We start from the raw sequence: 25,645 nt of genomic DNA, 5'->3' as shown, positions 1-25,645 counted from the left end.
CATCGAGTTTTGTCTTGTAAGCTCTTAGTGGCAGCATCCGTCGTTTTTTTTTTTCAATTGTGAAAAGAGCCTCAATTACTGCAAGGGATTAAATTTAATATCACGTTAAACTTTAAAATAAAGTTTCCACAATATTTGAGAAAATTGACATCTATGCTGTTGACTATGTGAATATTATTGTTATATGTGCATAGGAATGCAATATAAAAGTATTTATAATAATAAGTGTAACCCCAAATACTATGTTTCAATTTTCTTGTTCTCAAAATACTGCATATTACAAATACATCAGGCTGACCTGGTGGCCGAGTGGTTAGCGTGCCTAAATGCGGAGCCGCTGGTTGCGGGTTCGAATCCTGCACAGGGCATGGATGTTTCTTTCTCTTTTTGTAATCTATGCCCTTTCTCCTTTGTGTGTGATTTTGTGAATGTGACGGGTTTGTGGTTGTGTGACGTAGGCGACGCTGCTGCTTCGCCACAGGTGCCCACTGGGTAAGGAGAAGAGAGTAGCAGTTCTGGCATTTTTGTGGCCAATGGGACAAAACCCAAGTGCCCGCCATTAAAAAAAAGAAAAAAGAAAAAAACATCAGCAGTTCCATAGGTGAGGGATTCTTCTTAAATTTGAAACTTCTAAATCGCTAGTTCTTAAAAGTTGAAAGTCTGAAAATAACTTATATCTGAAAATAACTTATATCTGAAAATAATTTAAAAATTTACACCTAAAATCTGAAAATTACTATTAATTTATATGTGAATCTATTATATCTATTATAATCTATTAATTTATATCTGAAAATAATTTATATTTCCTCTTCATAAGGCATTTAGCAAAACGAATTCACTTAAAGATGCTGACAGTTAAACCCAGTTTCTGGTTCAAAAGAAAAAGACGAATAAAAGTTTTGCTTACCAGGAGTGAGACATTTTTTTATATATATTTTGTGTTATAAAGATATAAAGGCATATTTAGGCTTAAGAAAATTCTTTTACTAGAATTATCAGTTTATTTCTCTTAATAACATGTATTACTTTTAAAAAAAGACTATTTTTACATACATTAAAAATAATATACATGGTGCCGTGATGTCTCAGAGTACAGAGCATTCGCCTTCCAATGAAATGAATCGGATTCAAATCTCAGCGATAGCTGATTGATACGAATTCCGCACCCGGCTCGCACCGACCAAGTGCAGACGCAAAATATCCTCAGTAGTTGACGAATCATGGGTTATAATCCTCTTGCCGTTAGGCTAACCGTAGGAAGTTTTTGTTTTTTTTCCTTTCCATGTAATTCAAATGCTGGTAAGAACTATCAAAAAATCCTCCACGAAGGTATATTTCTCCTAATACAAAATCCAGGAGTTCTCTTGTCTTCTGGATTGGGTTCAAAATTACAAAGCTACGGAGTTGAACATTAGCAGTCAAAAAGTTAAGAAATTGGATCGGCTCCTCAGCAACGGTTTTTAAATAATATACTGGACAGTTACAGAGGAAACTGTTCTATAGCTCTGTTTCGAACTTCAAATGACGTGAAGTTCAGTTGAATCTGATCTTTAAGCACTTTATCAATCCAACAGAATGGTGAGAATAAACACAGGATTGACTTGCGCAAGACGAAAAGTTCACACTTTTTTCCTAAAATTATAGAATAATTTCTTGTGCCAGGCGAGTAAGATAAAAATCTTGGGACAAATTTTAATTGATGTAACTTGGTCAGTCAGTTAAAAAAAAAAAATAATTTTAATAAGAAAGCCTTTACACCTATTTTGCCTATACACCTATTTTATACCTATTTTACATCTTTAAGCATACATAGTTTATTGATGCACTTTAAATACCGAAAAGATGATGCGAAAATTTTCAATATATTAACCGTTTAAGAATCGGACTGTTATTTTGCAGTAAAGGAAAAAGTCCTTTTATAAAAAACCTAGCAGCAAGTTTGCATAAAAATTATTCTGTTTTCTGTTAACTACCAATTTGATTAGCTCCTTAAAGCACAAATATTTTGAAAAAAACCGCCCAAATAAAAAAACTTTTTTATGTAAAAAAACACACTTTAGAACATTGTCTTTTCTTTTTCGATATACTGCGCTTTTGTTCCATGGAAAAAGGCTATATTTAGAGATGCCAACCGCTCCGGACACGCCAAAGTAATTTTTAAAAAAAACTGTAAATAACTACAAAGTAAATTTTTCAAATATTTGACTACTTTTGCTTTCTTTTTGAAAGGTATAACATGACATAAGTACTTACTTTATTAAGTAAAATTGGGTGCCTGGGCAGCGCAGCGCCCCTATCTCATACATCTAGAAATTTACAAAAAATTTACAGTAAAAACATTTTGAATTTAGCAGTCTATGTGGTAGCTAATATAGGAAACAAGCACCCCCCTTTGCTTGAATAAATGTGACAATTGAAAGAACATCTGATTCATCGAATCTAGGTTGACATATATAGATATTAGCATATATTGACACATATAAATATAGACATAATTTGACATATATAGACATAAGTTGAACATAAGTACAGGGATGCCAACTGCTCCGCTCTCTGCCAAAAGTTTTAATAAAGTGGCAGTGAAATAAATAGTATAACTTGTAAAATAAGCATAGTTACGCCTACTTTAAAAAACAGTAACCAAATAATTTATGCTTTTAGGTTGCATGTTATATGATTCTTATAAGTTTTGATATTTAGTGGTGGAAAAATTAATTAAAAATACGAAGCAGAAATAACCTAAATTTCGCTACCGCTAGAAAGTACTACTTGTATTTTGCAATGCGGAGCAAGTTGGCATCTCTGTAAATACTTTACTTACTTTATTTATAAAAAATTAGGCATCTGGGCCGCGTAGAAGGCCCATATCCCATACATCATGAAACAGAAATAAAAGTTCTGAACATAAGTACTTTACTTTACTTTTATTTACAAAAATTTGGCACCTGGGCCTCTTAGCGGCCCCTATCCCATTTTGAACATAAGTACTATGAAGTGGAGAATTATATAAGCCTACGAATTATTTAGAAATAGTGGTGGTTAAAAATCTACTAAATTGAATTTATTAAAACAAGAATCACAATTGATAAACTACCGACTTAAAATATATATTTGCTGCCGGAGCAAGTTGGTATCTCTGTATATTTTATTCTTGAATAATTAAGTGTTATAGCTTACAATGCTGTGTGAAGGATAAATATAAATAAAAGAATTTTTTTTCTTAGTTTTCACATTGTTATTTTCAATTCGCGATTCAAGTTTGAAAAAATTATGGCAGAGTAAAATACAAAGCCGCTCGAGTTATCTCGAGTGTGCACAGTTTGGTCTGTTTAGCGCACTCGAATTAACTCCAGCGCACAAGTAAAAGGGTTAAAAAGAGAAAAAACGTGGAACTGTCTGATTTTAGAACAGAATATTTACAACACTGCCAATTTTCTGCGGTTTTTGTAAAATTTTATTCTAAAGGTAGCTATGTCTATGTTTCAATGTATTGTTCTTAATTCATTTAACTTATTTTCCACGCTTAACTTATTTTCCTTTAATGGTGAGGCTTTTAATATGTTAGCAAAATTTCAAAAAATTTTGAAAGCTTTTGTTTTTAAATGTCTAAACCTCAATAAAACATTTTGCAAAAAGCGTAGTAGTTGGCAAGCTTGTATCATAGCTGCCAACTCTTCCGGTTTTCCCGGAAGATTTTAATTTTGTATTTAAAGTGGTACCGAAACACATGTCATGCCATTAAAATTTTTGAATTATAATAATAACTATAAATGAGTTTGACCACCATTACACATAAATAATTACAACAAATATATAAAAGCATACTAATCTTTACGATAGGGAATTTTGACCTAGTCAAAATATTAATATATTTTTTAGAAAGATTGTTTTTCGGTAATTGTTTTACTACCACTTGGAAAAATTCTCAGAAAGAGTGAAAGTTGGCAGGTATGTTGTATATACAGAGCTGCCTACTACTACATTACAGCTGCTCCATATACGACAAAATATTTTAAGAAACAATAGAGAATTACAAACTAAACCATGCTGTATTTCAGTTAATTTTGAAAACTTTAACACTGTTCAACAGGTCTTTACTGTACTTTATTGTTTTATTGAAATTACATACATTTAGAGGTTTGTTTGCTCAATTTAAAGGGGTTAAATTGTAAGCAATAACACTTTATTATTCAAGAATAAAATATACAGAGATACCAACTTGCTCCGGACAGCAAATATACATTTTAAGGCGGTAGTTTATCAATTGTGATTCTTGTTTTAATAAATTCAATTTAGTAGATTTTTAACCACCACTATTTCTAAATAATTCGTAGGCTTATATAATTCACCACTTTATAGTACTTATGTTCATGACATTTATTTCTGCTTTATGATGTATGGGATATGGGCCTCGGCCCAGGTGCCCAATTTTTTTTATATATTAAGTAAGTAAAGTATTTACAGAGATGCCAACTTGCTCCGCGTTGCAAAATAGTACTTTTTAGCGGTAGCGAAATTTAGGTTATTTCTGTTTCGTATTTTTAATTTTAATTAATTTTTCCACCACTAAATATCAAAACTTATTAGAATCATATAACATGCAACCTAAAAGCATAAATTATTAGGTTACTGTTTTTTAAAGTAGGCGTAACTATGCTTATTTTACAAGTTATACTATTTAATTCCCTGCCACTTTATTAAAACTTTTGCCAGAGAGCGGAGCAGTTGGCATCCCTGTACTTATGTTCAACTTATGTCTATACACATACCTGCCAACTTTTTATTCCTTCCATTATAATTTTTCCCAGTGGTACTAAAATGGAATTAAAATTTCAATTTTAAGCATAAAAATACGATGTATTTGAAAAAACCTTAAGCTGTAAACCATTACAATAGCACATATTTATATATATGCTTAGTTTTTTTAAGAATAGTGGTGATCAAAATCATTTAAAAATAAGTTTATAAAAGAAATAATAGTATATATTTACTACCACTTTAAACTTGAAAATAAAATTTTATGCCAAATGCGTAAAAGTTGACAGGTATGCTATATATGTCAAATTATGTCCATATATATATTATATTTATATCTTGCGCTCTCGAGTTAATTCGAGAGAGCTAATTCGAGCAGTGTTGTATTTTATGTTGCTGTAATTTTCACCCTCGAATATAATCGAGAATTGAAAATAACAATGCGAAAGCTGAGGGGAAAAAATCGTTTTATTGATATTTATCATCAACATAGGATTGTAAGCTATAACGCTTATTTATTCAAGAATAATATCTACAGAAATGACAACTTGCTCCGGACAGCAAATATATTTTTTAAAGTGGTAGTTTATCAGCTGTGATTCTTGGTTTAATAATTTCAATTTAGTAGATTTTTATCAGTTGTGATTCTTAGTTTAATAATTTCAATTTAGTAGATTCTTATCAGTTGTGATTCTTTGTTTAATAATTTCAATTTAGTAGATCTTTATTCACCACTATTTCTAAATAATTCGTGGGCTTATATAATTCAAAACTTTATCTGGGACTTATATCAGGCTATACATTTTAAAAAGCAAGCAAAAAAAATAGTCAAATCTTTGCGAAATTGCTTTGTAGTTTTTTACCGTTTTGTTAATTATTTTGGCGTGTCCGGAGCAGTTGGTATCTCTGAATATAGCCTTTTTTCCATGGAAGAAAAGTGCAGTATATCAAATTTGCCCACCAAAAGAAAAGACAATGTTCTAAAGTATGTTTTTTTACATTGAAAAAAAAGTGCTTTTTTTGGCTGTTTTTTTTTTCAAAAAATCTTTGCGTTAAGGGGTTAATCTCATAAAACCTTTGTCAAGTATAGAAAGACATAACAAGGAACACCAACGGTGGGATTCGAAACTTCCACCTCCACGCTTCAGACAGCTAGGGCCAGAGAGGTCCGGTCTTTACTGTAACAAAGCAGCGAATAACATAAGCCTTTAAATTATTTAGAAATAGTGGGGAGTTAAGTCCCTGTTGAACGAATTTACTCAACAAAAAATCATACATTAAAAGACTACCACTCGAAAACATTTATCCACTGTCCGGTCTCCGCTGACGTCATCATCATCATCATCGAAATATATCTGGGCGCCTGGGGCGTTAGCGGCATTTTTCCCATACGTCTTGTATTGTGGTCTTTAAGGTGGTTCGTTCTGGTAATTGGAATGCAATTGGAATAAAAGGAAATTAAGTATTTTGCATTTTAGTTAAAATTACGTCACTACAAAAATGAGCTGCCATCGGTCTGAAGTTTGTGTCTTCTCTTAAATTTTCAAAAGTAAAAATTTCGTTGAATCCTGCGGTGTCACAATTTATGGTCTTTTCGAAAAATCTGAAATTTAACTTTGCAATATGGTGATCTAAAAAATCTGTGTTGAGGTCACGATGTATGTTTTTATTACGGATAAACCATCTTGCTTTTGCTATGTTCCTGAGGATTTAAGCCTGGCATATTTTGAGTTTTTTTAAGGAGTGATGTGGAGATGTTGCACCAAGCTCCGCTGACGTATCGTATGTATCACAAGTATATACTTTTATGTTACTAACGCACACTGGTTGATAGAAATATTCCGTTTCACGAATTGTGAATGCTAATTATGAAATATTTCAGTTTCCAGTCCGTAACATTAAAAGATTTCTGTTAGGACCAGCGAGTGAGAGCTAATTTAGATTTTTTTAAGGAGATTGTAAATTAATATTACTGATAAATTACTTCACATTAGATTCAAAATAACTGAAGTGCTTTAACAGTTAAGATTGTACTACAGAAAACCTGCAGTTAACTGTAGAAAAACTATAAAACTACTTCAGTTGTGTAAGAAAACTGCAATGTATTTTTAGCTGGGGACAATTTTTTTCAAGCACGTGGAAATCAGTGATGCCAACTTGCTCCAGCGGATAAATACCTTCAAGAAGTTAACTTTTAATGCATGATTCTTGATTCAGTAAATTCAATTAACATGATTTGTATTTGCCACTCTACTAGTACTTACCACTACTACTACCTAAATAATTCAAAGGCTTATGCGATAAATAACTTTCCGCTAAGCCGTGTTGAGCTTTTTAAAAAGTTGTCAAAATCAACTGTAAATCTGCAACTTTTACTTCGAAGTTCTCAAACGTTTCTGAAAATATTTTTCGAATCTGGAGCAGTTTCTGGGAAATGCATGAAAACGTGTATGTCTTAAAAGTATGAAAAATAAATACTTTCTTTCTCATGTCATTCTTGTGATATTTTGATTGGACATGATTTAGATATGTTTTCGTAGAATCTCCTATAAAGTATTGCTTTTCTTGTTCAATTGAGCGTGAGCATGGAAAAATTCTTGCTTAATATTTGCCTTTATTTTTAAAAAGAAACTACATTTCGAGAATGACGAAATGAAATTGAACAAAAATCAGGCAACTGGCGAAAGAGTAATAGGAAAATGATAAAATTGTTATAAGTTTAAAAGAAACTAGTGATATTGAAAAACCAAAGTTTTTATTTTATTTAAATTAATATTTTCTTTCCTCCATATGGAAATGAAGTAAGCCTGCTTGGTGGAACGAAGTGAATTTAAGGCATATTTTCAGTTGTAATTTCTTGTTTTCAATGACTCCATCTATGTCAGAAAATATGACATAAGCCACACACACGTCACAGCCCGTCAATGAATTCATTCATCCATAGATAATATTTTTGCCCGGAACCATGAAACAATTAATTTCCAATTCAGTACTCTCAGAAGGACGATTTTTTATAAGAACACGGAGGACATTGTGAACCGACATATTTAACATGTACCAGTCACCATTTACTGCCATAGGAGTCTTTGGCCTGAGGCGAATGATCTTATGACCTCTTGGAGATGGGCCCAACACCCTAATAACCAGACTACTCCTACACTTTTTCAAACAGAGTTATTTTTACATAAATCATCGTTTTCAAACATAATTACTTTTATATAAATAACCGGTTTCAAACAAAATTATTTTTATATAAATAATCGTTTTCAAACGTAATTACTCTTATTAAAAAAAAATTTCAAACATAATTTCTTTTGCATGAATAATCGTATTTCGTAACAATCACCGAAATGAAATTCTAGTCAAATACCTCACCAATAAGGGAAATTGTCACAGATAAGCAAATTAATTGTCAAAGATTCAGAGTTGCTAATTCTTCCTGATTTTATCTGAAGATTTTATTTTCCTAAGAAGTAGCATTTTATTTTAATTTTTTATATAACTTTAGCTTATGTATTTCATTTTTGGATTTTTATGAATTTGACTATGACTATGATTGATTTTAATTACTGCATAAATCAATCACTACCACTTCGGAAAATAATTTTCGGAAGAGAGAAATTTGGCTGGCATGGAGATTCTATTTGTGTTCCGAAACGATAAAGTAGTTTAATTAAATTTAGAAAAATACACACACTGTGCCATATAAAGAGATATCAGGTTTCAAACATACGATGTAGTTCTACATCGCTCTGCATTTAAGGGCTAATTAGTACATTAAATATAAAGAACTTGAACTTCCTAGTTGGGAACTCTGTATATTGCATTGTGTTTAGAAAGAAAAGAAAAATTGAGATATTAACATAGCTCTTTTAATTTCGGAAGTATGAGAATAACAACGAAAATAGTATCCCTACAAAGAACTAAATTACTAAATAACTCAGACTACTCATTTAACAAGTAAAATGTCATTTGTTCAATCAAACGCTTTTTTGTATTTCATATTTTGGTATGTTTTTAATATTTGCGTTGTTTCTAATAAATGCCTGTTACTATAATTTTGATAAACTTTGTTCAACACTATATGATTTATTTTATATATAATAACGCATTAATATGCATTGAAGGGTTCAATTATTATTTACCAATTACTTTAAAAGTATAAAGCCTTAATTTCCTTGTTGGCAGCATTGTATATTGTGCTTAGAAACTGATAAGAAAAGTTGAAATATTAGCATCATTCTTTTATTTTTGCAAGTTAGGATGTCAATGAAAATTGTATTCCCCCAATGAACTAAATAACTAAACAACCCAGACCACTCATAACGAGAAAAATTTCATTTATTCAATATTTTTTTTTTGTACGTCATATTTTCGTAATTTTTCAATAATTGCGTTGTTTATTAAAAAAAACGTTTTTGGAGGAATTTTTTTCTACTCAATATGATTCTGTTCGTATTAAATAACTCATTATTATGCATTGAAGGGTTAATTATTATTTAATTATTTAACTATTACTTTAAATATTGGACTGTCTGGTTTTCAGCTCTTCATATTGTGTTTAGAAACTGATAAGAAAATCTCGATTCTTTTCACTATCTTTTTATTTTAGTAAATATCAGAATAACAACGAAAACTGTATCCCTTCAGTGAGCTAAGTAACTAAACGACTCGGACTACTCCTATAACGAGTAAAATTTTCCTTTATTCAATCAAGTGCTTTATCTTACTCCTTATTTTGGTTCATTTTTAATAACTGCGTTGTTTCTAATAAAAACCTGTTACTACAATTTTGGTAAACTTTGTTTTACACAATATGATCCCTTTCGTATAAAATAAATCATTATTATGCATTGAAGGATTAATTATTATTTAATTATTTAACTATTACTTTAAATCGTGGGCTGTCTGGTTTTCAACTCTTCATATTGTGTTTAGAAACTGATAAGAAAATGTCCATTCTTTTCACCATTCTTTCATTTTTGCAAATATCAGAATAACAACGAAAACTGTATACCTCAATGAGCTAAGTAACTAAACGACTCAGACTACTCATATAACGAGTAAAATTTCCTTTATCCAATCAAACGCTTTTTCTTTCTTCTTATTTTGATATATTTTCAATAACTGCGTTGTTTCTAATAAAAACCTGTTACTACAATTTTGGTAAACTTTGTTCTTCACGATATGATTTCTTCCGTATAAAATTACGAGAAACGATTAGTCAAGTCCTCTAATAAATCACCAGCAAGCCAGAAAGCCGACGTAAACACTGGTGGTGACAGATGCCGTTGGGTCTAGATAATGTATAAGTCTTTCTGAGTTTCTCTTCTTCCCTAATAGACTGTCCCTACCCCCCTAAGAAGTGACAAATGGGGATTGCTTTGATGGCTGTCACCCAGACACCAAATCCTCTTAACCATCTATCAGCTAAGAGAATGCTGCAACAATGACATATTCCAGATTCAAGTTCTAACTTCATTTTCTGAAGTTAAATCTTAAGAGTGCTGATAAAGTGGAAGCCTACTGAAAAGTTATTGAAAGATGTCTGCCAAAATTGCAAATATTGACATATCTAGTGCTATCTAACCGTTTCATCTTTTGCTATCTCCCTAGGGTTTAAACTTAAACTCTAGAGAAAAGAAATTACTTAAACTTAGGAAAAAACAACGATTTTCTTTCAAACTTTTCTGTCAGGGTTTGGGATGAGATGTTGGAAAAAAATAGAGAAGTTTTTCTATAATTCAATTTAATTTTTGATTCTATAACAGAATCTTTAAGCTGTCAGAAAAAGGAAATCATTTCACACGTTTTATTCCTGCATTTTACGTTGAAGTGATGCGAAACAGTCACTTTATAAAAAAACGTGGTATGATGTGCGTGTTTAATAAATGAATATTTCCTACTCTTATTCTATTTTATTTAATTTTTTTCACCTATGTTAATCCCAAATACATAAATCATAACTCTATTTTAAAACGTGGTATGATGTATGCGTTTAACTAAGTGGATATTTTCTACTCTTATTCTATTTTTTCACCAATGTTAATCACGAATACATAAATCATAAATCTATTTTAAAACGTGGTATGATGTATGCTTTTAATTAGTGTATATTTTCTACTCTTATTCTATTTTATTGAATTTTTCTACCAATGATAATCACAATTACATAAATCGTGAATCTATTTCAAAACGTGGTATGATGTATGTGTTTAACCAAATGGATGTTTTTTACTCTTATTCCATTTTATTTAAGCTTTTTTTACCAATGTTAATCACGAATACATAAATCATAATCTATTTTAAAGCGTGGCATGATGTATACGTTTAACTAAGTGGATATTTTCTACTCTTATTCTATTTTATTTATTTTGTTAATCACGAATACCTAAGTCATAAAGGTGGGTGTTGATCTTTTAATTCTCCAAGAAAAATTATGATTTTTAAACAATAGTCTTACCTCAATCATTGTTTTTGGAAAAAAAAAACTGTTTTAAAAGTATGTCGCATGGTAATATCCGGTTAAAAACGTCCCAAAAATATTTTTAACACCTTTTTTATTTTTTTTATTTTTTAGATACGAAATTACAAGCTTGAATTTAGAAGAAATATTTTTTTTGAAACAAACTATGACTGTTATTAATTTTAAAATTGTAAATATACTTCTCTTAAATTCAAAAATTTTTATTTACATTTCAATTTTAAAATAAAATAATCATAATGTAAATACTAAAATAAAAACCATTTTTATATATGGCTATCTTTAATGGCCTAACGGCTAATGTAACTGGCATTCGACAAATAAATAAATAAAATATATGGCATTATGATAAAATTTTATTTTAGATAATACTTCCCCATTTTTGTACGTTTCTTTCAATATATAAAAATCTTTCATACATTCCATAAACTTAAACAATTCAAGTTGCATCCTCCAGAAATATTTTTACCCTTTTATGCCAAGTCACAAAAAGTGGTGTCTATATGAAAAACACCTATGTAAAAATAAAGTTAAAATTTTACCAAGCACATTTTTAAAAAAAGAAATGTACTTGGAGAAAAAGGAATCGTCTTTTAAATAAGACGCTAGGAACCAATAAATAAAATTTGGGGATTTTTGGCAACTTAGGGAAGAATTTCTAAAAATTTCTAAATTTTAAAAAGTAATTGCTTTTACCAAACAGATATTTTATTTGTTACTTACTATTTTAACTTTAAAAATGGACTATACTTATATTTTAGAAACAAATTTTACTCCTTATGTTATTAATATATTAGTATCGAATAAGAAAGCCCATGTCTGCAAAATAAATACCACATTTTTTTGCCTTATTTTGGAAAAAAAGGAATCATCTTTTTAGTAGGACACTATTGACCAATAAGTTAAATATAGGGATAAAATTGTGGGATTTTTGGTATCTTAGGGTAAAATTTCGAAAATTTCCCCGATTTCAGAAAATATTTGTTCATGCCAAATAGATATATGTTCTGTCATTTACTACTTTTACTTTAAAAATGAACTATACTTACTGTTCAGAAACAAATTTTAGTCTTTATATAATAATTATAATGCGGTATACAAAACAATCCTGTATCTGCAAAATTAATACAACATTTTGTATGCCTTACTTGAAAAAAAGGAATTGTCCTTTTAATAGGACGTTAAGAGCCAAAGAGTAAAATTTTGGGATGAAATTGAGAAATTTCAGGGAAAATTTCCTAAAATTCCTGAATTTTAGAATACTTTTGGATACATTTTGGATTAAAAAACGTCAATATTTTTGAAATTCTTTTGTTTAATAATATTATCGATTCCAAAGAAACGTATAGAATTTGAAATTAATTGTTAGTTTTCAATAATGCTAACAGTTTCGTTTGTAAATGCATGGTTTAAAAAATGGTGAAATAAATTTAATATTTAAAAGATAAGAACTAATTTTTCTAGAATATAATTTTATTTTGGAATCTTTAACATCCCAGGAGAAAAGAGATTAGTTAATATTGCCTAATAGTTGTAATTTTTAAAGATATTGAATAAATATCTTTAAATTAAAAAACTTTTATTACGACGAAACATTTTTCTTCAAACAAACTAAGTCTTTCTTACCATTTTTTTAAATTGTGAATATATTTCTTATAAATTCAAATATGCTTATTTACATTATAATTCTATAAGAAAATGAATTTTATAATAACATAATTACTGAAATATAAAACTTTTGAAATTGTGGTATTACTTATAAAAGTTTATTTTATTCCCATTTTTCCCATTTTTTTAGCATTTCATAATGCTTATTAAGATTCTCTAATATTTTTTAAATTAAAAACAACGTTGTTATTAGCTTCATTTCTTTTTTAAATTCAAGGATAAAATTTAATTAAACATTTTGGAATGACAAAATGTGAATACTATATAAAATCCTTTATAAAAAAATATTAAAAATATTTAAAAGCTAGAATAAAATTTTTAGTTAATTGATTAGCTTTTATAAATGCTACATTTTTTTAATTTTAAAATATCGATTTAAAGTTTATAATTTATAGTTTAAATAAAACATATTAATATTATGTATTTTATGTTATGCTTAAAATAAAGATTTTTTTCTTATAAGAATAAGGTATTGTGAATTCCTCCCTTTCAATTTCAACTTCTTCTTCTTCTCCTTCTTTATTTTTGCTTTACTTTTTTTATTTTAGGAAATTTATATAATTCACCTATTCATTTATTTAAGTTAAGAAAAAGATTTTCAAAAAATAGGACAAGTACTTTAAGTTGCTTATTATTGATTAGTCATCAGTTATATCAAGTTTTGCTGTTTCGACTTAAATTCTATATTTGGTCTTATTATGATAAGCCATAAAATAAGCAGCAACAATGTGTAGATGTATGAAGAAAACCTTAGTATCAGTTCAAGGAATGTCAAGTGGACTTTTTCGTTTTAGCTATCACTTCAATCTTGTACAATCAACATACCTAAATTTAAAAATTCACTGTGACTATTTCATTATTCTTCTATTACAAAGAATGATTGCTGTAGTTGTTGTAGTTAATTTACGTCGCACTAGAGCTGCACAATGGGCTATTGGCGACGGTCTGGGAAACATCCCTGAGGATGATCCGAGGACATGGCATCACAATTTTGATCCTCTGCAGAGGGGGTGGCACTCCTGCTTCGGTAGTCCGACGACCTGCCCGTGAAGTCGAGCACTTTACGGTAGAACAGTTTAGCGATTACCAATACCGCACGCCCTCGGTCTCTATGGAGACTAATCCAAGTGGTCACCCACCCGCACACTGACCACTACCAGTGATGTTTGACTTCGATGATCTGCTGGGAACCGTGTCTTAACGATCAGTCCACTGCGGGACTACAAAGGATGAATAAAAAATTCAAGAAATCTGCCTTAATTTTTTTTGTCGTATGCGAAAACGCTTATATTTAATGTTTAGTTTCCTGCTAGTGTATTATTATAAACTTTAAAAACCTTAGTTTTTAAAGTTTAAAATAATTTAGTTTGTCTACCCTGAAAAGTCAATAATTAAAACACATTTATGCAAAACATAATTGTTCAGCAAAAACGTAACTGTATGTTACTATAGTACGAATTTTTTTATTGGTGAAAGAATAATAGTAACTATTATGAAATTCTATCCCTTATTTTCATTATCGTTCAATCATAACATAACCGAAAAGCCAAGAAAAATATGGTAGTAAAAAGAATTCATACATCTGTTTTTGGCAAGATAAGAAACAGAATTCGCAAAGACAATCAAGAAACATAAATGTCTTTTGGCAGTACCTGGGGCGAGCAAGAAGTAAGGATAGAAAAAGAAGATAAGGGGCAGGCAAAAGAAGAAAAAGTTCTACAAAACATGAAACAGAGGCTATTTGGCAATGGAATATTCAGAACTAACCTTAAAAAAATAGTGTTCGTCCCCTTATTTGTTTACATTTGAATTTCAGATAAAAAAATTTATAATATTTTTAAAAAGTTTGGAAACTATGACTTTTTAGAAATATAGCATGGAGTACTCTTAACGAATGTGTATTCTTACCTATGAAATAAGGAAAAAATACGTATTTTAGTGATTTCTTTATTAGGACTTCAACAATATCTGATCTAGCTTTCACAGAGTGCAAAGTTAATCTAAAACAGATTCATGGCAATAATATATGCTTCCATGCATTAATCAATTTTGTGGAATTTCGTCTGAATTTTTTTTATGGAAATAGAATTTCGTCTTTGATTTTTTTTTTCCTTCGAATTTTTAAGTATGAGTTCTTTTAGAGATTTCTTAAATTCCAAAATTTTGAATATTTGAGATAGCTTCTGAAATTCCCACATAAATCTTTCACATTGCATTAAATCCTTTTCCACAACATTTAATTGTTGCATGTAATTGCATGTAAGTAATACAGTCTTACATTCCTTAAATGTTTCATTCTAGTTACATGCAAGCTAGGAACAATTTTAAATATATAACGCCTTGCAATTAACAGAAAATTAGATAAACAATATGTAATATTGTTGATAAATCTTTAAATGATCTTTCAAGACCAATATCATGTAATCAATGCTAGTTTAAATAAACTCTTTCCACACGAGGGTTGTAAATAAAGTAGGAAAAATAAAGTAGGAAAGTAGGAAATAAAGTAAAGTTGTAAATAAAGTAGGAAACGTAGCCAAAAAAGTTGCAGAACATGGTGCATGCGCAATCAAGTTGAAATGAATGGTATCATTTTTCTACAGCTTTCAATCAAGCTTACAGAGGATTAAAATAGATTCAAATAGATACAGAGGTGGATTAAAATAGATTTTACCAGAGGCAAAATAAAAATGTGTAACAATGTTTTAACGAATTCTCTGAAACTTTTTTCGAGAATGCGTTACCGAGAACAGTTACCCTAAAGAATGTTTGCACTATAGGTTAAAGCATTTAGTGCTTGTCGGACAGATAGAGCGGGTTAGCTTAGCACAAATTGTTCTATTTCTTTACATCACATTGACATCGTGAGTGGTATTCTATTCATAGACCCTGGTAGAACCATCCTCTGGGTTCCATTCACTCACTGATACACAGAATGGCTTTAGTACGCACTGGCTGATATCAACCTCTGCGGATACTGTCATGACAACGACGGATTTCTAAAGCGAATTGTCACCATTGAGGGGACGGTGGGACAAACCTACGAACATTAATATAATTGTAAGTTTAATGAATAACATCACCCATACTTCAAACAACAAAGAACTAAAGTTTGTCGCTTTACTTTGAATGTATTGTCTAAAGTGGTACTTGCTAATGCCTGGCTAAAATTTTCAGTCGAAATATGCTGTTACGGAAAGGCTTCAAAGAATCCATCTCTACGCGCAAATGATTTAAACTGATGCATAAAAGGTAAGATTGACAAATGGAAAAATTCTGATAAGAGATTCATGAAAATTGCTTTTGTTCCCTACCATTGGATAAAATATTTTGCAAAGACCTAAAATGGCGGAGAATGTGTATTTTTGCTAAACCAGGATAGGAGAAAGTGATGATAAACTTTCCTAATGATATCTGCCTTATTATGAGAAATAGTATATCCATCAACCATGTGTATAAAGAATGATAAATAACTAAATTATTAAAAAACGGTGGACTTCATGGGACAAGTATTGAGAAAGTACAGACCAAGTACGGCAGTCCAAGCTGTTTGTATTCCAGTAAAATAGGAAAACTAGCAGTAGAACCAATACATTTCTAAAGTTCTCAAAACGTAAAATAAAAGTTTTTGCCATTTTTTATTATGATCTACTTACTGTTATTTACTTTTCCCTCCATAAGAAACAGTACCGTATATAGTATATTTGATATAAGTCTTTGTAGTCAGAAAATTTTACTCTTTCAGAACAGAAGGTAGATATAAACTAGTTTTACTGCAAGTTTTTTTTTATTTCCTGTATACATGCAGTCGACTCTTAAATAAGATATGTCTTTTCTAAAAAGAAAATTTTAAGTTACATTTATTTTGTGAAACATGCATTTTGAGCCATGTTAATCTTTTTGGATAGCTATGTCCATTTACTATAAAGTGAAGCATTTTTAAACAGGTATTTTGGGATATATTCAAAATAAGTAAAAAATAAATCTCACCTCTCCATGCTATAAGGACTAAATATTCATTACCTATGAAAAACTCTTTTTGATTCAGATAATTTAACACCTTATTAGCCTCTTTTCATTAGATTTTGGAAAGTTGGATTATTTTAATAAATGGGAAGGAAAAAACTGTCAAGGTTGCGATTGTTACGTGATTCAACTAATAGCTATTCCTTACAACAGTGCTGTCCTGCAATAGACGGATCGCAAAGACACGGTTCCCAGTAGAAAACCGAAGTAAAGCATCACTGTCTGCGATCAATAAGCGGGTTGGTGATCACTTTGATCAGTCTACGTAGGAACAGAGGGTGCGCGGCATCAGTCCTGCTTGAACAGTTCGACCGTAAAGTGCTCAACGTCGCGTGCAGGTCGTCGAGCTATCAAAGCGGAGGAGTCACCCCCTCTGCAGAGGATCAAAATTGTGATGACATGCCTTCGGATCATCCTCTGGGATGTTTCCGAAACCGTCGCCAATATCCCAATGGTCAACTCTGGTGTGGCTTAAAGGAAATACCTACCTATAATGCATATTGCAACAGCACTCCCCAAACTCTTTATCGCCTCGGACCGGTCAACGCCTTATAATTTTACCACGACTAAAGGGGGAGGGGAAAAGTTGATTGTTTATATTTTATATGTTTTTTATTTAATAATTTTAATTTAATGTACTTAAACTTGCCTTCAAATTGAAATACAGTTACATTCGCGGTATATGTGTGACTTTAAGTGACTGGTCTCAGTTTTAAGCTTATTTCAGCTCCCAGTTAACACCGAGTCCTTAGAAAGTCGTACAAACCCGAGAGAAATATACGGCTGTATAAATAATGTTCCTTGGGCTTCCCTGTGCCATTTCATCAACGGACCAGCATCATGGTCCGGTATTTGAGGACCACAGCCTTACAGTATATGTTGCTAAAATTCGTAATATAACCATTATAAGATTCTTTTGTAAGTTTGAAAAATTTTGTTAAAAGGTAGATAAGTTTAAAGTACGTACTTTACAATATTAACTGCTGAAATAACAGAAATGCTCTGATATTTATATCTGAACCAGTATCAAAACACTAAATTTATTAAAAAACTTTTTACACAGTAAAATATAGTTTATTTATTATTTTTAATCCTTTGACTCAGATGGTACTCCAACTACAAGCAAACATATATTTTGGGGCTTTTTTTTAATAAAAAAACAGTCTAATCGTTACAAAAAAGTCTGCTAGATTATAGGAATTATATTTGTATTAAAATATAAAATTCCAAAAATTTAGTTTGAAATTTTTTTTCATTCATTCTTAAACATTTATCAATAATTAATTTTATAAATTAAGGAAATTTAAATGACAAATAACTGTTTTTCTTACATCCAAATAAACGCAAATAACTGCAAGTTTGAAAAATTATTGTTAGGAAGTGAGCAGTGTTTGGAAGATTTTACCTTTAACGCAGAAAAATACACCAGTGTTTCATGACGTATTTCATAACCATAAATTATTAAAATACTAAATATAATATTTTTCTCTAATATTTTGATCCAAATTAATACAAAATGATGAAAAAAGTATGAAAAATATATTTAATAAATGTTCTGCGCCGGAGAGTTAAGGTAATTATCTAGTTATCATCCTTTCAAAACTTTATATTCTTACATTTATTTGCAAACACATCGAAATTATTAAACACATTTTTTGGACGTTACAGTATGGACGTTACAGTTACAGTATGAATTGGCCTTTTTGGTTAGAAAAAGCATTTTTAAGGTCTTAATAATTCATGTTTATTCCTTTTACTAATCAGTACTATAAATTTACTCTGAAATTTACTGAGTATTAAATTGAAATTTAATTTTCATGAGAGCTTAAGTGTAAAGCTCTTATTAGTGTAAAGCTCATATGTTTTAATAACTGTCCTTACATTTTTAGTTAAAATATAGTAATTTTAATGCAACTGAAATCCTTTCTTTTATTTCAGTAGGCTGTCAACGACACCCCATTATCATTTTCATTTATTTATGTATAAGAACGAAATTGTGTCAATATATGGACTACAAAGCATTTCTTTTGCTTTTAACCATGGAAAAAATGCGAAGAAAAATGAATTAAATCATGTATTATTCATATATTTCATTTTTGAAAACTGCCGAAATGTAAATGAGTTGTAATTTGAATGTTAGAATATCTACCTTATATGTCATTCTTTTCCTTCCTTATGATTTTCCCATTGATTTTTTAGACGAAAAAGTAAGTAAAAGTTTTCTGAGTTATAGTTCTTTTTTTTCAGAATAATACTTTAGAATATTTTTAACCGAAGATAAGAAATTGAAACAAAAAGTTTTTTTTTTTTCTTGGAGAGATGTAAAAGAAGTATAAAATTGAATTTTTATTGATATAAAAGATGTAATTTTTTTCTTAATGACAAACATAAAATATTTAAACGCAATATTCAAACTCAATAAAATATTTAAAAGCTATATTTGTCATGTTTAGTTTGAACAAATTCGATAAAAGGCTCGTTGTGAAATACGCGCGCTAAAAAATAAATGTTGCTGGAATATAAAGGAATTTTTGTGTTTTTTGATAATATGGTAACACTTTTAAAAATGCCAAGCATTACTTGTTTTTTAAAGTAGAATTTTTCTCAAATGCTTTAAGGGGTAGAAATGTTTTCATACTTTAATAATTTGGTTTTAAATTAATTTTACCATTACAACAGTTTAAATATATAAAGAGGCAGAGATAGCCTGGTTGGCAGGGTGCTGGAGTCAAGTTTGTGAGAATGGGAGTTCGAATCTAACCGGCCGAAACTAGTGATTAGTAAAGGTTAAATTTGTCAGGTCACGAAGTCCTCCATGTTCCCATAACAGATCAATACTTCTAGGGGTACTGAATGGAAATTAATTGTTTTCTGGTTCTGGTCAAAATTACGATTTGTGGACGAATGACTAGATTTATGAATGATTCCGTCGAAGAGAAAATGGAGTTGAAGCGAGGACATTTTCGCGCTACGATTTTCTACGGTTTTAAAGCTGGATTAAATCAAGAAGAATGCGTTCAATGGTTGCAATTAGCATTTGGTGATGATTCTCCAGCTCTTGTTACTGTATTCAGATGGTTTAAGGAATTTAGCAGAGATCGCAATTTTCTTCAGGATGAAGAACACGCAGGAAGGCCGCCGTCGGTAGTAATCCCGGACAATGCGTCTGCCATACGAAAACTGTTAAAGGATGGTAATCGCTGTACCTATCAAATTATACAGAAGGAACTTAACATTGGATCCGCAGCCATACTCAAAATGATTCATGAAGAATTACAAATGAAAAAAGTAGTTTGGCGTTGGGTTCCCCATAATCTAACTGAGCACCAAAAACAGGAGCATGTCAGAATCAGTAAAGAAACTCTTAAATTGCTAAATGATGGTGGCAACCGCATTATTTCTGAAATTGTAACGAGTGATGAACTGTACATACCGTTTTTTAACTTTCCAACGCGTCAAGAAAGCAAAGTATGAGTCTTAGAAGATGATCCCCGCCGACAATGGTGAAAAGACAAAGCGCACTGAAAAAAGTGATGTATGCCGCTTTCTTCAGAAGTACGAGATTGGTCAAAGCCATCTAGTTGGAAGAACAGAAGGCAGTAACAGCAAACTGGTATACCACTAAATGTCCTCCAGAAATTCTACAAGAAGTGAACGTTAGGGGACTAATGCTTCACCATGACAAAGCATCTTCACATACTGCCGGATTAACAGTTGAGTTTCTTAAATAAAAACAAGTTAAAGTGATAGAACATCCGCCGTATTCACCTGATCTAGCCATGTGTGACTTTTGGTTATTCTTTTATCTTAAAAAGAACTTACGTGGACGTCGTTTTCATTTAAAAGAAGAGATTGATGTGGCTATAGATGCATTTTTTCCATCTATTCCAAGAAATGAATGGCTTGAGGCATTTAATCTATGGAAAATTCGACTACAAAAGTTCATTGATGCTGGAGAAGACTACTTGGAACACACCTGAAATTTTGTAAGAGTAACTTTAAAAAACCTAGTTGTATCTCAATAATTTCTGAGTGACCCTCGTTCTAGGAATAAGTTGTTAACTTAAGTAACTAATTATTTCATATTAAATGCTAGTCCATAGTAACTAATCATTTTCTGAAAAACGATAGTCTATATTATAATTATAATTATAATTTAATAATTATTATAATTTAAGCGACTAAGTTATTTCAAGTACTATTTCATTATTTTGTATGCCAAGGTAAAACTCATTAGAATTTTTGCAGTACAATTGATGACCTAACGCTATACATTTTTTCAATTGAAGTATCAAAATATTTCATATCAAATTCTCATCCATAGTAACTAATCATTTTATAACAAAGGTTGTTCATAATTTTAGTAATTTTTTTTTTATTTCAAGAGTTTTCCATTATTTTGTAAGTCGATGCACAACTCTTATAAAATTTGCGGCGTAAATGATAACCGATATCCTAACACTAGGCATAAGGTGTGATGATACTAAAATCTCGTAATCCGTATATAGATAGATGTACTCGAAAAACATTTTCACCAGAATTAAATTGAGTTTGATGAAATGGATAAGAATTACAAGTTTCACTTAAGTACTTACTTTTTTAATCCTCTTACTTAAGTAGAAATCATCGAAGCCTATTTGAAAGATTTTATCTTTGTCGGATACAATTTTCGACGTCACTGCTCCTAAAACTTAACAAAAAAAAGGAATCTCTTAGCCTAGAAACAGGAAAATTCCTTAAATAACCTTAAAAGTTATTGAGAAGTATTTTGGAATAAAGTATATAGATCGATCCGTTTTATGAAAATTTCCATCAATACAAAATGCCAAAACCTCTTTTCCATAACTCGTGCAAAGAAAAGATTTAAATATGTTATGCATAAAAGTAGAATTTGTTTATAAGCTATGTATGTTGCATTCCATGGGATAAAGCATTAGAAAAACAATTTTTGCAGTGTCTGATAAAAGCATTTTTATGATGAGTTACTTTTTGATGATATTTTTTTAATTAATCCATATTAATTGTAAGATCAAATGTCTCTCTTCCATAACTCATACTAATTTAAATAAGTTGAACATAAAAAGAATTTGTTTATAAACTATCTACATTGCATTGCATGGGATAAGGCAATAGAAAAAATTTTTTTGCAGTATCCGATAAGGCATTTTTATGATGAGTTACTTTTTGATCATATTTTTTTTAGTTAATCCATATTAATTGTAAGATCAAATGGCTCTCTTCCATAAATCATACTGATTTAAATAAGTTAAAGATAAAAAGAATTTGTTTATAAACTTTCTATATTGCATTCCATAGGATAAAGCATTTGAAAAACAATTTTTGCAGTGTCTGATAAAAGCAACTTTATAATGATTAACTATTTGACGATATTTTTAATTAATACATATACTTGTAAGATCAAATGGTAGGATGGTTGGTAAGATCAAATGGCTCTTTTCCATAACTCATGCTAAGGAAAGATTTAAATATGTTTTACATAAATTTTGAATTTGTTTATAAACTATCTATGTTGCATTCCATGGGATAAAGTACTTAAAACACTATTTATGTTGTGGCTGATAAAAGCATTTTTATAACGATTAGTCTTATGATGGTATTTTTTTTAATTAATATATATTACTTGTAAGATTAAAAGGCTTTTTTTCATAACTCATGCAAATGAAAGATTTAAATATGTTTGAAAAGTAGAATTTGATTATAAACTATTCATATTGCATACCATGGATAAAGCATTAGAAAAATTATTTTGTAATGGCTGATAAAATCATTTTTATAATGATAAGTTTTATAACGAAGTTCCTTAGAAAACTGAAATGGGGGCACAAAAACTTAAATGATAAAAAATTCAATTCCCTTAACTCAAAATATCTGGTCTCAAAATTTCTATTTTATAGTTAAAGAGAACTTTAATAGTTACAATATTCATGCTACGATTCTCTTACGTTATTTAAGACTACGTGAATCCTGTTAAAATATTAAAATGCATGTAGGATTAAAATGCATAAAATACAAATGCCTCCTATCCATGTAACGCAAATGCGGGTTAGCTCCATCAAAAAGTTCTCCGCGAAGGCAAATTTCCCCCAATACTCGACCCAGGAGTTCCCTTCCTTGTCTTCTGGATTGGGTTTAAAATTACAAGGCTACGTAGTTGAACTTTAGTAGTCGTAAACCCATTAAATTGGATCGGCTGTTCAATGACGGTTATAATAATATAACATAATAATATCTTGGGAGTCATGCTAAAGTTGAAAAATAACTTTAACAAAGTGAATTTTTTCAACATCTTTTTTTAAAAGACCAATTAACTTAAAATTAACTGTGTAATATATAAGTAGAAACGTCAAAATAAAATTCCGTTTCTAATTTGCTCATTTAAAAAAACAAAGCAAACAATTTTGGTTTTTTGAGTAGCACTAATATGCATTTACTTTTCAGAAATCAAACAAATAAGAAACAATAATGTAAATAAATAAGTAATTTATTTGTTCAATCTTAGAGAAAAGGGTGCACTTATTTACTATGATCAGTCAGACGTTTTGCACTGAGTAATTTTAGAAGAGAAAATCTTTTTAAAGTCTTATCAGCTAACTGGCTGTAGTTCTGATACTTAAAAAAACTTAGCAATTAATTACAGCGAGTACTAATTTAAAGTACCAATAAAAATAGTTCAGTATATTATCCGAAAAAAAATCTACATGTTATCATAAAGAAAGAGTAAAAGATATAATGAAATAATTAATTGGATAGTTCTGTGATTCACACGTGGTCAAATAATTAAAAATTTAATTTCACAAATAAGATGTTAGGACGACATTTAAGATACTGAGATATTTTAAGATGCTTAAAAATTTTGGCTACATATTCGACAGATTTTTATGTTTCGTATCGTTATACTTACTCCTTGTAGTGACTTATGAAACATCGACACTCCTTTAGATAATCTATGTTGAAGTCTAAAGGGGAAAAAAATGACAATCAATAATTTATATTCATTTTTCGAAAAAATAGTATGCTTAGTAAATAGTCAGCTGTTTTGCATAAAATAATTCCAAGCAGCAGAATGTTTTCAATTTCCTAAAAAGATTTTATTTTTAGCTAACAGACAATAATTCTAAGTTTTCTTTTAAAAAAAGCTTCACAATTTTTAAAAAGGAACTTTACTTCAAAGAAAACCTAAATTAAAGTTCTAAAAATTGATAAGTATAATAATGAAGAAATGATGTATAATAATAAGATTTCTAAGAATGCTTAAATTTAATTAAATAGTTGACGAAATAGTTCTGCGAAACACGACCGGACATGCAATTAAAAAAATTATTTTAAGATTAACACGATATATAAGATGTTGAGAAATTTTAAGATGCTTAAAAATGTTGACTACGTACTCGCATGAATATTTATAAAATAAATATTGAAGAAATTGATAAATATATTGTTCTAAATCAATGCATACGAATGTATATTATTGAAATTGTATCAATTATTGAGCAAAAAATTTTAAAAAAAATTATAATCACATTAAATAAGCACAATCTGGGGTATAATCATATTCTATCTACTAAATTACGAATGAATTTAGTAGACGACTATAAAAGAAACATCGTATTTAATAGTTAAAAATTAAAAATAAAAATATTAGCAATCGGTTATTTGCAAAAAAATATGAATGAAATTTTACGCTACTCGCGCGAAATCAAGTTCCTCTCCTAAGTTAATCACATTTTAATATTAATTACCCTATTTAAATATTTCTTCATTGTCGCTAAATTATTTTTTTTTAAATAATTAGTTTTAATTTTCCTCAGCTTCCACTAAATAAAAACATTTGAAACTTTAGATTTTTCAATTTAAAAATATGTAGATTGATATCGTATAAAAAATTCATACCTTATAATTCAGCATTTTTTCATCCTCATTTTAATTAAATAATAAAAAATAAGAAAAAAAAATTTGCATGAAATTATCTTTCGATAAATGAGTTTCATGAGTGGGGGGAATTTTTTTCAAATTGTTCTATTAGTTTCAAAAATATGACTAAAACTTCAATTCAAAATTATTCTACTACTTTTAAATAAAGAATAAACAATAATAAAAGAATATTAAATTAAATTTTCACATGGAATTAGCTTTATATAAACGAATTTTATAAGTGCCTGCAAAAAATTTTCAAGATATGGTAAATACGCAAAAAGGTAAAATCAACATTAAGGGGTCCAAACTTTTAATCGCTCTCCTGACCAAAGTATGGGGACAATATTTCCCAGATTGCGGCCACCCAAATTAAGAACCCAAATATGTAAAAATAAATAGATGTTTATTCAGAGAAAGTACGTTTTTGTGTCCAATTTTGTAAGTCAATTAATAGTTAGCACTAATTAATTAGCATATTTGAGATCACTCACTCAAACCATTGAGTCCTTGAACGAGAAGATCCGATCATTAGACCTTAAGTAATGGGTTTCTGGGGCTGTTCCGATTTTTATTTTGAGCATTGTATGTATGTATGTATATATATATATATATAAATGACCCTGAATAACTTTTGTTCTTATGATCGGATTTTCACGTCCTAAGTGTCAATCCTAATGTTTTTTGGGGGTGACCTCAAATATGCCAATTATATGTTATTAATTATTGAGTAAGGTATGAAAGCAAACACCTAAATAAACGTATGTTTTTTTATAT

General features: G+C 29.7%; 1 protein-coding gene across 1 annotated transcript; it reads left to right on the top strand.

The window, feature by feature from the left end:
* Nucleotides 1–19,840: 19,840 nt before the first annotated feature.
* On the top strand, nucleotides 19,841–20,410 carry LOC107449677 (histone-lysine N-methyltransferase SETMAR-like). The gene has a single exon (XM_016065282.1). It carries the CDS (start codon nucleotides 19,841–19,843, stop codon nucleotides 20,408–20,410), a length of 570 nt encoding a protein of 189 aa, XP_015920768.1.
* Nucleotides 20,411–25,645: the final 5,235 nt, after the last annotated feature.

This window comes from Parasteatoda tepidariorum, chromosome X2, assembly GCF_043381705.1.
Source record: "Parasteatoda tepidariorum isolate YZ-2023 chromosome X2, CAS_Ptep_4.0, whole genome shotgun sequence".
Lineage (NCBI taxonomy): Eukaryota > Metazoa > Arthropoda > Arachnida > Araneae > Theridiidae > Parasteatoda > Parasteatoda tepidariorum.
Note: the sequence above shows the minus strand (reverse complement) of the source record. Positions and strands in the feature narration are given on the sequence as shown.

Bases quoted from the DNA above. Each gene is read 5' to 3' on its own strand.
- LOC107449677 (XM_016065282.1), top strand. From the start codon at position 19,841: ATGACTAGATTTATGAATGATTCCGTCGAAGAGAAAATGGAGTTGAAG.